At 39.4% G+C, this 14,434-nt stretch overlaps 1 protein-coding gene across 7 annotated transcripts in view; it reads right to left on the bottom strand.

Annotated features, from left to right (window-relative positions):
• The window catches only part of myo9aa (myosin IXAa), a 100,658-nt gene that overhangs the window by 72,723 nt on the left and 13,501 nt on the right, over window positions 1-14,434 (bottom strand). For all 7 annotated transcript variants that reach the window (XM_084941190.1, XM_084941429.1, XM_084941590.1 and 4 more), the window contains exon 2: window positions 6,225-7,187. In XM_084941190.1, the coding sequence (XP_084797316.1) occupies window positions 6,225-7,100 (876 nt within the window). In that variant the 5' untranslated portion in view covers window positions 7,101-7,187. The remainder of the gene's footprint in view (window positions 1-6,224; window positions 7,188-14,434) is intronic.

Below are 14,434 nucleotides of genomic sequence, written 5' to 3'. Positions count from 1 at the left end.
GAAAATGAAAAAAAACTGTCTCTCTAGCTCGGGGTGGTTTTGTCCTTCAACTGACAGTCAGTAGAAAATGTCTGTGTGCTCTGCCTTGTATAGTATTCATTTACTTTAGGGTGATGCCTGAGCACTGTCCTGGTCTTTTAAATGAGTCATTCCTAAATGACCTGGCCCAAGTGTGAGGGGAAATGACTACGTTTTTACTTTTGTCAGAGTAAATGAAAGCAAAAGTTACCACCACTAAAAAACACATTGCAAGGAAATTAAAGTCGCTCACCGGCAAACACTTTTTTCTTACTTGATGGTCTGTAAACCTGTGATCTGTGTTAGTAAAGCGTTCTATACTGCTCATACAAGCAATCATACACGTCACCACTCTGTGAATTGCCGTAATCCACCACATTATCTTAGATTTGTATTTGACAAACCACCACGTGTGGTCCCACATAACACAACAAAGTGCTGATCATTTTATTTTTCCATTGTTATTTTTCAAATCATTAGACTCTATTAAAAAAAAACTTTCCACTTGAATTTGCTTGTTTGGCGTTTCTTAAACCTAAATTCTGATTAACACTGGCATGACATAAGAAAAACTGGATTTCCCTCCATACCAGCTTAAACCAGAATCATTATAATGGAGACATTTGGCGGTCACAAAATCCTGAACTGAGGTCTGTGGAAATATTCTGTCACCACAAAGATTGTGGGAGCAGAGGGATAACTTCCAGGAGGAAAACAAAAAAAACTTCTTATAACCTTATTTGGGGTAAAAGCAGCAAATGTTTCAAAAGCTTTTTAATGAAATTTTATTGTTGAGTTAATTTAGGTTACTACCTCAAAATAGATGCTCAACAAAGAGCTGCTGAGTGTCAAGAAAAAGGCTTCCAGAAGACTCTGTTTAAATTTTCTAAACAGATTACCAAAACTGTAAATTATCCATCACGTATTTGGGAGTGTGAAGGAAAGGTCAGTCAAGAAATTGAAAGAATAATCAAAAGAGGTTAGGTATGCAACTAAAAATACCTAAAATGCAACCCAACTTCCAAAGAGATGTGGCCTTTTACAGTCGGTCTCAAGGAGAGATGAGGAGCAGATGCAGTGGCGCTCCTGAAGAAGCACAAACAGACTGATAACCACCAAACCAACAGGCAGTGTTAAGGTAAACGTCAAGTTTACGTTCAAAATTCTTTACATTAAGCTGATAGCACATTAACACCAACAGAAGTTAAAACTCTAACATGGATTTTATTTCCACAACAACAAAAAAAAAAATCATGTGCTTGTGTTTTTTCTTAAAAGACAAGCTTAAAAGAAATGAGATAAATTATCCCTTTGAGGAGACTTTGTTTGATGTTCCTTCCGCCCTTCCTTCAGCCTCTTTGCAGTAGCGCCGCACCTACAGTCTCTGCATTAATCACCAGCAGGCAGATATGCAATCTTACTGTGCAAACAATTAAAGGCTGCTCCTCTGCACTTAAAACTATTCACTCACGTTGCCGTGTTGTGGATTAACTCAACATGCTTACACATTAACCCCAGAGTCACACAAATGAATGGCATTCCTTAGAGCTGCCTTGCTTAAACACAGGGTAATGAATGTGGTGTAGAGCTACTTGTTGCATGACTTGTTGTTTTGCTCGTCACCTTTGAAGTTGGCTTCTAATCTACTACTGTCAATTTGACTTAGTTTTGATAGTGATGGAAACAAATTACCATGTGTGGAGAGACTTTAAAAATACGCACAATGCTTAACAAATTTATTCGACCACCACCCAAAGTAAGGTTTATGCCACAGCAGGCTTAGATTAAGAGTGATGCTAATTACAAAACTATTTTTTATGTTTATGTAATGGTTCATCTAACAGCATGCGCAAGCATTTTAATCAAAATTATCTTGCTATAATGATCCATTGTATCTATACATGTACCCGATGTGTGCGATTATAAATTATTATAAACCTCAATTTATATTTTTTTATTCATTCTCCACTTAAATTTGTTTCCTGTGTCACGTTCGGGGTACATCACCTGTACGTAAGGGTTACCAAAATTGAATTTTGTCAAAGACGGCACTGAACACGGCATCAAGAATCTGAAAAGGTCCCGCGGGCCTCATATTTTTAATGCTAAAATTTAATTGCTATTGTTTTTCATGATTTTCAAATTTACCTTTTTACAAAACAAGCTTTAAAAAAAAAAAAACAAAAAAAACAAAAAAAAAAGCAAAGCGCACAAATATCTTTTGATTAACTTGTCAATCTACAGTTATTAACAGAAACATCAATATTATGCTTCATCAATTTCTGACTTCCTTCTAAATTTCTAAAAATATAAGCATTTTCTTGTTTTTATGATACATGACCTAATGTATTTGTTAAGCACTGTATAAAGGTCATAATCTATTATGCCCAATCATAATATTTTAATTCAAGTTGTTTGACAGACAATTTAACAAGGTCATACAGTCAAGCTGGTTATACTGCGATGAGGAAATACTGAAATATGTCAGGAAACACTGCTCTGAACATTGTGAGTGTAAACAGCAGGTGATCAGGTAATGTGACAATGAGTAATATGACCTCTCATTAAATACAGCTACAGACTAGAAACGTGCATACAGATGAAGGGTGTTATGCAGCATATGTTGAGAGATATGAAAACTATGTGCAGTTGTGAACTTGTCAAAGACTATTGAATGGTATGCATTGCATACCAGTGGCGTATCCCTCAAGAAGAAAAAGAGTACAATGCCTTTCTATGTCTTAAGTGACATAATTGTGTCCTTCTTAACCTTTGGCTGGGCCTCTACCTTGAAACAATAAATCCAGTGTGCTGGTCAAAAGAAAGAAAAATCAAAAACTACAACTGTAGCACTGATAGGCTACTGACTGTTTGCAGATAGAGCTCCTCTGTGCACTAATATAATCCCCACACAGCTGGACTAAACGTGCAATAAACCTCTGTATGAGGGCAGACAACTGCAGGCCAACCAGAAACAGTTGTGGCTAACCAGTGTTGTGTAACTGATGTCAAAAACCACAAAGAAACTCACATTCACTTCCAGCCATTTTGAGTATACAGGGAGTGCAGAATTATTAGGCAAGTTGTATTTTTGAGGAATAATTTTATTATTGAACAACAACCATGTTCTCAATGAACCCAAAAAACTCATTAATATCAAAGCTGAATGTTTTTGGAAGTAGTTTTTAGTTTGTTTTTAGTTTTAGCTATTTTAGGGGGATATCTGTGTGTGCAGGTGACTATTACTGTGCAGAATTATTAGGCAACTTAACAAAAAACAAATATATACCCATTTCAATTATTTATTTTTACCAGTGAAACCAATATAACATCTCCACATTCACAAATATACATTTCTGACATTCAAAAACAAAACAAAAACAAATCAGCGACCAATATAGCCACCTTTCTTTGCAAGGACACTCAAAAGCCTGCCATCCATGGATTCTGTCAGTGTTTTGATCTGTTCACCATCAACATTGCGTGCAGCAGCAACCACAGCCTCCCAGACACTGTTCAGAGAGGTGTACTGTTTTCCCTCCTTGTAAATCTCACATTTGATGATGGACCACAGGTTCTCAATGGGGTTCAGATCAGGTGAACAAGGAGGCCATGTCATTAGTTTTTCTTCTTTTATACCCTTTCTTGCCAGCCACGCTGTGGAGTACTTGGACGCGTGTGATGGAGCATTGTCCTGCATCAAAATCATGTTTTTCTTGAAGGATGCAGACTTCTTCCTGTACCACTGCTTGAAGAAGGTGTCTTCCAGAAACTGGCAGTAGGACTGGGAGTTGAGCTTGACTCCATCCTCAACCCGAAAAGGCCCCACAAGCTCATCTTTGATGATACCAGCCCAAACCAGTACTCCACCTCCACCTTGCTGGCGTCTGAGTCGGACTGGAGCTCTCTGCCCTTTACCAATCCAGCCACGGGCCCATCCATCTGGCCCATCAAGACTCACTCTCATTTCATCCGTCCATAAAACCTTAGAAAAATCAGTCTTGAGATATTTCTTGGCCCAGTCTTGACGTTTCAGCTTGTGTGTCTTGTTCAGTGGTGGTCGTCTTTCAGCCTTTCTTACCTTGGCCATGTCTCTGAGTATTGCACACCTTGTGCTTTTGGGCACTCCAGTGATGTTGCAGCTCTGAAATATGGCCAAACTGGTGGCAAGTGGCATCTTGGCAACTGCGCGCTTGACTTTTCTCAGTTCATGGGCAGTTATTTTGCGCCTTGGTTTTTCCACACGCTTCTTGCGACCCTGTTGACTATTTTGAATGAAACGCTTGATTGTTCGATGATCACGCTTCAGAAGCTTTGCAATTTTGAGACTGCTGCATCCCTCTGCAAGATATCTCACTATTTTTGACTTTTCTGAGCCCGTCAAGTCCTTCTTTTGACCCATTTTGCCAAAGGAAAGGACGTTGCCTAATAATTATGCACACCTGATATAGGGTGTTGATGTCATTAGACCACACCCCTTCTCATTACAGAGATGCACATAACCTAATATGCTTAATTGGTAGTAGGCTTTCGAGCCTATACAGCTTGGAGTAAGACAACATGCATGAAGAGGATGAAGTGGACAAAATACTCATTTGCCTAATAATTCTGCACTCCCTGTATGGGCAAAAATCAACAGGCCAACAGAATTTGAAAAAAAAAAAAAAAGTGGACATGGTAACCGTTAAATATTACCTACAGACGTTCTTCTCCCAGTTTCAGCTAAAGTCAAAGTCAACCAGGCTGCTCTATTAACCAGAGCCATCAAGTTTTTAGGTGAGTAAAAGTTACGTTTTAAGTCGTCAGTTCAAGGACGAGAGAATCTCGGAGAATCAATTTAAACTGCAAAGCTAACAGAGATATGATCAGAAGAGCTGAGGTCTGTATGCAAAACAGGTATTTAATAACACACTTCAACTGCAGTGTTATAGAAGCTTTTTTAAAATAGTTTTATGACATAATCAAAAAATTGTACCATGACGTCTGATCTTCTAGGATGGGGGGGATCAAGTCTCAAATTATCCATTTTGTACTTCTTCTACAAACCAGCACTCCTTCCAATGCCCATTAGAAAGAGTGCTGACTCTAAAAAGAAGTGCGATTGTATAGATGTGCATGAGAAAACAGTCCCAATGCTCGACTGATTTATGATCTCAGTTAAACACTTTCCTTAGGAGAGTGTGGTTGCAAATGCAGGTTTTAAGTATTACAGACATCAAATTGATGTTCATTATAACAAAATTCCCATTAGGGCTGTTCGATATAACGATATATATCGGATGATGATATAAAAACATCTATAGTTTCATATGACGCCATCGTTTGTTTTGTGGTGTCGCAAAATAAACTGTTTACTGCAATATTTTTTCATCATTTTGATGGTCACTGTAGTGGCTATATTCATTTGTTAAAGTTCCGTCTTTCTCTTATATTTAATATGACCACACTACGGACGGACAAGCGACTGTTTTTACACGTTGTCGTTAGCAACCCCAACGGTAAAACAATGGCGTGGCTCCGCCGTCCGCTTGTTTGTTTTGCATATTAACCTTTCACAAAAGCTCAAGATCCTGTTGAGACTTTTCAAAATAAACTAAATCGTGAAAGAGTATGCAGAGTGTTTACGGATGAGAAGCGTTAGGTGCTAAAAAAATAAACCTTAAACTCAAACGTTAGAACAGGCTTTCTAGAGCACGCCGTGTAATAAGTACAAAGAAAACGGCGGCCGTTACAACTTATGTCTAAAAATGTATAGCTTCATGCATCGGTTAAAAGTCTGAACTCCAGGTACACAGCGGCCAGCTGAAAACACTTCATGCAAGTCGAGCTGCCCGACATTCACAGAATTTACAGAAAATGTTAAATTTTTGTGATTTATATCGTTATCGGGATGATATATGTCTTATATCGGGATATGAGATTTTGGTCATATCGCACAGCCCTAACTCCCATATAGGAGTCTCACAGAGTAAAATAGACAATAAAGCACAGTATGCTTTTGGGTGTGGCTATCTTGCAACTGAAAAACAATGAAGGTTTCTCAATTAGTTCAACCCCTTGTGGTTTCAAAAAAACAAAAATGGTGTCCGACAAACATGCTAAACTCGAGGCTTTAAACAGAACTTAAACAAATGGGTGACAGCATTCCTGTTCCTCTTATGTATACATTGCATGACTGAAACCCAGTGACTGCATGTTTTGCTTACCTCCAATACTGGCCCCGCCCCCAAGATGATCTGCTCCACTCCACTAGCAAAACCCTTCTGACTGAGAGCAGTCAGATGATGAATGAGGAAGTTTGTGCTTTGCGTCTTCCCAGAGCCGCTCTCCCCAGATATAACAATGCATTGATTCCTCTGTCTCTGCAGCATGGCGTGGTAAGCCACATCCGCCACGGCGTAAATATGTGGCTCCAAATCTCCCAGTGTATGATTATCATACATCTTCACATACTTGGGGTTATAGATGGGCAGGAATTTGAAGGGGTTAATCACGATGAGGATGCTTCCAACGTAAGTGTAGATCTTTTCCTGGCGGAAGCGCGAGCGCAGGTTGTCCAGCAGCGTGCGCTCGTTGAGCTCTGGCAGGCAGCACATATCTGCGTGGTCACCCTGAGATTCAGGCTGTGGCAGCAGTCCACGCTCCATCAGGCGCCTGCGCTCCTCTGTGACCTGCAGCCACATCTGAAGGCTGCCGCCATAGTGAATCGAGCCATCCAAATTCTTCTCCCTTAGCAGGAAGCGGTAATCCTCGCCACCTGACAGCGGCCGGTGCTCTAGTGCGATACGGGGCCAGAGCATCATCCTCTGCACGGGACAGTCGTTGGGGTTCAGAATCCATTCTTCACCTCCAAATTCTTTCACCTCAGCCAGAACATAAAACTTGGAGCGGTCTAACTTGAGCCGTTCAATGACACGTTCAATGGCTTCAGCGGCTGTGGTGGTCTTGCGGGCGCTGATTGGGCAGTAGATTGTGCCTTCTGCCAGGGCGCCTGGGTAGATGCGCACGGTTAACTCTGAGTTCTCGAAGCGCGGCCGACGACCCAGGGTGCCCATGCCACCAACGCCATCACGAGCACTCATGGTGGATCAGGAGCTCCCATTAGCAGCAGCCCGGCACTGGCCTGTTCTTAACTGTGTCGGAGGATCCACCAATTCAAGACATTACCACTGCAAAAGAAAGAACAAAAGGTTAATTTAAAAAAAATAACAACTTGATAGCTTGATCAGCCATTTTTTTCTTCTAAATCATCAGCCAGACTTATTTATTTATCATGACAAAAGACATGAAAAAATAAACTTCTGTTCAACTCATCATAGCAGACTTAATCTAACATCAACAAGTACAAATTTATTTTTTTAAACTCCTGGAAGCTTTGAGAACGTCTCTGGGCTAAAACTGAAATGAACCTTCGAAAATCTAGTGAGTTAAGGCCAGGCATTTCAGCGCAGCTCTCTGCAATCTGCCCGATTACAAAATCTGGTAGATTATGACACAAAGACCATGTGCTGTTATGTAATCTGCCAGTGGGCCAATTTTTTTTCCTGGATCCTGACATGTATACTCATAGAAAGGAGAGGCCATGAGGATCTACAGGATTACCATTAGCACACACCCACACTGCCGAGCACACACACATAAGCTCTTGCCAGCAGCTGCCATCCTCTTTACTCTATGCACAATCACGCCATTCACAAGTTCCCGCTTTAATACACAGCAGAGGGGCATCACGGGGCGAGCAGAGGCCACAGAGAGACGAGGACAGGAAAAGAGCTGGAATTAATGACCAAGCTGCTAAGCAAAGACCACACCTGATAGAATCAATGAACCTAAAGTTGCTCTTGAAAGGTCAAACATCCATGTACTCTTATATAATAAAACTAAAGAATACAGCAGCCCACATCACCCTTTGAAACAAATGATAAGAGTTCATATGCACTACACCATGTTCAGGTACAATCAAGCATTGCAAGAATACAGTGATAGGATGTAATGTCTGCTTTTAAAAAAACAAAACAGAGCGCTGGAGGCAAACTGTAGATTTTTGTTCATGTTCAGACTTGCAGTAAACAAACCTCATAATTACTTGGCAAATATGATCATTTATGCCATATAAGACTGAAATTTTAAAAAATTAATTAAGAACAAGGGAGACAGATTTTTTTGGTATGTGTGTCTACCAACCACATCTGAAGCCTCATCTAACGATGGCAACATTACAGTCTTGTGTGTCATCACACCCACACCCATCCACACCCACATATTAATTCATAAAAGCAGTTTACATATAGAACGTTATTTAATAAAATTGGTAATATGCTCATCTAAAATTCGACATCCCAGGAATATTCATGTAGCTTGATAGTAAACTGAATGTGTCCAGACTCATAATATAAAGACTTGGCAAGAATCAAAGTTGATTTAACTGTTACAGTGGTCACAATCTCTTTTTTGCCTTATGAACGTTGCTGAATAAAGGTCAAAGAAGGTTCTTTGTTACTTAGAAACAGGACAAATATCACATTTTGACAATAAAATGTCACCACTTGACCATTTATGTCATGATTAGCACATGAATTCTCATAAACAAAAAACATACATTGACCTTAATTTGAATTATCAAATGAATCAGCTCATTCCTGTCAGATTCAAAACTGTACAGAAATTCCCTTTAGGTGCTCCTGATTCATAACAATACTGAGAAAGGAAAGCACAAAAATCCTGGCAACAAACCCCAAAAACATGAGGCTTCCAAGTACAACCTGTGTGGAGATTAAAAATGGCCTTAATCCAACCCCCCAACCCCCACACACACATATCATTTTAGTTTGAAATTTATCTTTAATATTACAATGCCTGAAAATAAATTGGATCAATTTCCTCACCAACTATTACATGAGCACCATGACCGCAGCAGAAAAAACCCTGGAAAACAGGAAATGGAACAGGGACACATATAGTAGGTGCACAGAGACGAGTACAAAGGACTCCAGCAGGGAAATGATACAATGCTGCACCCATCCCTGGTCATTTCCTGTTGCCCCATATCCAACTCTCTGTGTGTCACTTCAGCAACTTCGATACAAACATGTGCCATGGTCCACATACAGGCGCACACAGAATTATATATATGCATTACTTCTTTCAATCTTATATAAGTCACTCAGTCTTACTGCTCACTACTGAATCCATGAACTGGAATTAATTGAGTGCAATGTTTTCCTGTTTGTGTGACTCGACTGCGTCTGTGTGTATCAGCGTGTGTTCTGATCACTGGGTTAGGGCGTCTCGAACAGATGGTCAGCTCGCTGCTTAAAGGATAGCGGATGGGGGGGATTTAGGGTTGTGGCAGTGCTGCACAGTGCATGGGCCATGCTGGCAAACTCGCTCTTTATCATCACATGAGGACATTCAACTAATGGACATCTCCTCTGGGAAAACCTTACTAATCACAGGACATCTTCCACCATCTTCAGTCACTGAAGCGATATGACAAAGTCATTTCATTGATAATCAAACATATTAAAGGCTAATAATTATCAGGGCTGCAAACCAGGCAAATCTGGCATTTCAGTGACAATATGGTCAAAAAAAAAAAAACCAGAACAAAACTATATTTTTAGATTTAAAAGGAAGATTGAAAATGCAATTGTTGCAAAATCTACAGAATTTTTAAAAGGTGAGCAGATAAACATCAGGTTTAACAATTCTGATATTAACTAGTCCTGTAACCTACAAACAAACACAGAATATCCAGAAAAAGAATATAATAGACCCGAGTCCAATTAATTTTTATTTGGTCTAATAGATTACTGAACGGTTCTGAAAAAAAACATAATAATAAAAAAAAATGGGGGGGGAAACGGCTGGTTACACACTGTGTTGAGTTTGTTTGTTTGGGTGGATGCATAAACTACAAAAAGAGGCCATTGCAGACCTTTTTATTTCCCTGGTTCACGTCACCCTTTATATTATAAGCAGTGCTTCTTATTAATTTTATTTATTATTTACCTGTCCAGTACAACAACCTGTGAGAGCTAATATTAATAAGCTACTTTTTTTCCCCTCTTCTTAAGAGAGTTAAAATAATTAACTAAACGAAATATTTTGTTCCAACATACACATCTAGCACCAATGGACATTCACATCCTTCACTGATCGCATGAGTCACATTGTGCTCAAACAATCAAAAATGTAAGAAAGGAAATATTTCTGGTATGATATCGCTTCACCTGAGTGCCATGCCTGTGCGTCTGCACACCAACTTAAAAAAGGTCTGATTTTAGATAACTCTGAGGTTTGTGCCCTTAAGGAAGTGACAAAGTAGATGGTGCACAGCTGGATGAAACCTGCAGTGGCCTATTCAGCTCCTCAAGCAATTGAACTAGAAACAGACCTGTTGCATCACCTGGGTAGTCATGGATAAGGGCTTGTTGTCAAGTAGTTTAATCTGAAATCAGCTCAAGATTTTTTATTTTTGTTTTTTTACATGTCAGGAAAGAACCAATCTCACCTAATATATCAAACAACTTCAATCCCGGGATTCTGCTTCAATCTTTTGTTAAAGTTAAACTTCGCTGAACACTGATAGTATCTATTAAAGTTAAGAGCAGCGCTGGGACTTATCTGCTCTTGGATCAGTAAGTAAACACAGACTTGAACACGATCAAAAAGCAGAAACTGTTCGTTTCATTTTCCCTAACCCATCCAGAAAGTCCCCTCTTTCTTTGGCAGAATAAATGAAGCATTTTCATTCTTTAACACATCCTCTTAAAGACAGTTTCCTCAAAACATCTGGGTGAGGCCCTGTTTGTTACCACCAACAAATGCATATCTGTTGTTTTTATAGGTCTGGAAATATCATTTGAGTCTCCCAGGTAGATGTAAACTTAGATATTTTTGGCAGATACTGATATTTGAAGAAAATTACACTCTATGCATTTCTTTCTGTAATCTGAACATTGAGAGAAGCCTAGTCTGAGGTTCCCTCTGACTGAGGTTCAACCACATGACTCTTACTATACAATAGCTGACATTGAAGGAATGTCAGGATCTAGTTTGGTCAGCTTTTTACAACGTGAAGTCATCTTTCTGAAAAGTTTAGTAGGTGTATGTCATCAGTGCCTAGCTTGTGTATTCAGGGCTCATACTGTTACAGAGCCTCAATATCACACATTTACTAACTGGGAATTTGTATGTGTTGCACTAAGGTGTGTGAGTTGGCACTGGACTGTGAACCCTCCCATTTGGTTTGCAGTTTTTAAAGTGTTAATTTGTAGATTTGACAGCTTCACAAAGCCAACTTTAGCTGCTATGTTTACTGTCCACATCTCGCAGGATTACAGTGTTAGTTTATTACTGTTTGCATCAGTCATACAAATGCGTTTGTCAGCTGTTTCTTTAAGCCACGACTCAGATCTCTGGCCTTACCAGAGTTATGACAGCCACACTAAATGCAGGGTACGCCTTCTTAACATTCATGTGAAGTTCAACATTCATTTTACTCAAAATGCTCTGCAAACAAGAAAAGGTTTGAGCATCATTTTTATAGCTTTCAAAAGAAAACCGCACGTCCGTATGGTAGTCACGAAACGTTTTTGTTAAAGTAAGTGCTGACATAATATGGAAGAGTTATTTGAATGCTACAATCATAACATTAATAAGAAAACAAGACTTTCATTAGCGCAAGTTCAAGAAACTAACAAGTACTTTACCTCGTTGGTTTTGTTAATATTTTATCCATTAAAAGATAATGTCATAGTTTCTTAGAATTGGTAGTTTGCCATTTTAAATACCTTTTTTATGTAAGCAGAGTGTAATAGGGCGTGCTTACATGGGAATGCACGTTTATTGAGGACTACTTGTAACACACATGCAGAACGTGCCAATTATGAGATTGCAAAGATGAGATAGAGGTAAGATCCTGGGAGCCAGACTATGTTATGCGGCACCACAAGCAACAAATACAAAATTATTTCCACATTTTTAAACAGACTTACACAACCTTCAACAATACGCCCGGGGCCCCTCATTATTACAGGTGGAAGGGAAGCCACATAAAACATGGTTATCGGCGACTCGTAAAAATAACTGTAAAAACAGATTAGCATGAGCTAGTGAAAATTAACAACTGAAGAAAAGAAGATAAAGCCTTCTGTACTGGCTTTGACGAAATTTAACATATCCTAAAAGGAAAGAAGACACACAGAGCAAGTGCTGAATGACTATATTAATGAATGTTTAAATCAAGCCAAGATTTGGAAGGTTTTCTTGTTTACAATGTGGATAGTTTAGCAGTCAGATTTCCCATAAGTCTGCTGTCAAATGGTCAGTTATAAACTCTAGAGAGCTGTAAAGGACTAAATAAACGTTATTGGAATTGCTAAATAGTGCAGGTAGAAAAACAGTTGGACTGAGAACCACATTGTGAACAGTCAGATAATCTCTACAGTCTTAGCATCCGGCTCTAGGAATGCAGAAAATTCAAGTGCAACATACTGAGTCAAAACAACCTGAGAAGAAAAAACCCACAGTATCTATCAGCTCCTACAGTGGCTTATTTGTTTAAACTTGAAACCAGGCAGCTTTGGCTCAGGTGGTAGAGCAGGTTGTCCACTAATCACAGGGTTGGTGCTCCCATCCGTGTGCGAGTGTTTGTGAATGAGCGATAAAATGGCAGATCACATACAGTCCAATCACAGCTGACTGAACAAATATTAAAATAAGTAGTAGTATTCTATTTAATTCTCCAAGCTGTCATGTTGTGCTAATAAATGTCAGAGTTGGAAAAATAATGCAAATGCATAACACTGATTAAAGTTCAACTGCAAAATCATTCATAGTGGCACTAAACGGGCCAAATGTTGTTTTATTTTCATTATTTTGATTTGGATCAATTCAGAATTTACATTCCAAACTTTAAGTGGTGAAGAGACAGAAAAAATAAAATAAAATAAATTTTCCAGCAAAGACGTTAGTGGTGACATTAAGAAAAAACATTGCAGCCTTTAATACATGTATTTGAATATAATTAACACAGATCACGCAACTACAAGGAGATCACTGACGTGTGTGTATGTTTCTATCATTCAGCTTCACTGGCATGAAACAAGCAGCACAAGAGTTACCGTTTGTCTGGCTATGATGCCGCATATGTGCAAACAGAAACAGCAACTCAAAAACTCAACGCAGTCATTCTCAGAAAGAACTACTACAAGTGGTTGACCAACATCTTAACAGCCTTTTGGAGCCACCCTCTACAGTGAAAACACAATACTTCAGCAGCTTCAGCTAAAGTTTGCAGGAACAGTAAGGTCAGCTGAATGAAGCAGACATGCCCCGCTTGCTCCGACATGTTCAACAAACCTGTAATTAAAAGTGACCATTCCTTGCACCCAAATGTGCAGCACCACTCTGTCTCTTCAGTGTCTTAGAGACATAGTTCACCTACAGCCCGGAGGCAACAGTGTAGCTTAGCAAGCGCAGCCTTGACCTTCTTAAGCAGATAGCTACAATTCTCCAAGCTGTTCAGACTCTAAGGCTAACAACAGAAAAGAGCAGTCTACTGGATCAATGCTCAATGGGTGATTGACCTGAAAAACTATTTTTGGAAAATTTTCTTAAATGTGAGGACTGCTGGGCACACAAGATTTAGCAACAGAAAATTATACGGGGGAGAAAAAAAAAGTTTCATTAAAAAGTTTAATTCAACTGATGTGGAAAGGGGGAGTAAACATTTCAGTAAACAGGAAAAAAGAAGCTTTAGGAAGTGTGACTAAGGGATGCCAGCTTAGCATGCTAGTGGTTAGCTCATGAACAGTAGCTTACCAGCCAACCCTGTAATACATCCCTCCATGTCACAAAGACTCTAGAATAATTAGATTAATCTCAGCGTGCAGCTTCACGTTGTGAGCAGATCCCATCCATCACTGTTTAATCATGGTTTTTTAGATCTAATTTGCTGAATGTAACCTTAACAAATGGCAGGAAGATAAAGCTACTGGATGATTGTGGAAATGTTTATGCATTTCTTTTCCTTCTTTAGTCGAAGACTACGCATACGTACAGCATTTCCTTTGGAAAGTGTACAAACCATTTTGGAGCCATACCAAAGCGGCTGCCCAGAAGTGAATGGTTGACAGAGGTCAAGTTTTCCTAGACTGTGTGGTAAATTGACTGTAACATGAGGATATGGCACATCAGCCTACTGTAACCTCTCCCTGTATTTAACTCACTGGTAAATGGCATGTTTGCATCCTGGATTTCTTGTTTTCCAGTTACCCAAATAGTGTCAAACACTAGAGTCAGCGTCTGTAACATTTTGGTTTTGTGGTTTTGTTGTGTTTGCAGATGATATATGCAAATAATTCCTTCAAGCCCAAATGTGCTCACTGGTCCAGAAGCTGGAGTCGACCTT

This window comes from Perissodus microlepis, chromosome 1 (assembly GCF_051167445.1).
Source record: "Perissodus microlepis isolate ML-2025 ecotype Zambia chromosome 1, ASM5116744v1, whole genome shotgun sequence".
NCBI lineage: Eukaryota > Metazoa > Chordata > Actinopteri > Cichliformes > Cichlidae > Perissodus > Perissodus microlepis.
This window is presented reverse-complemented; position numbering and strand designations above follow the sequence as displayed.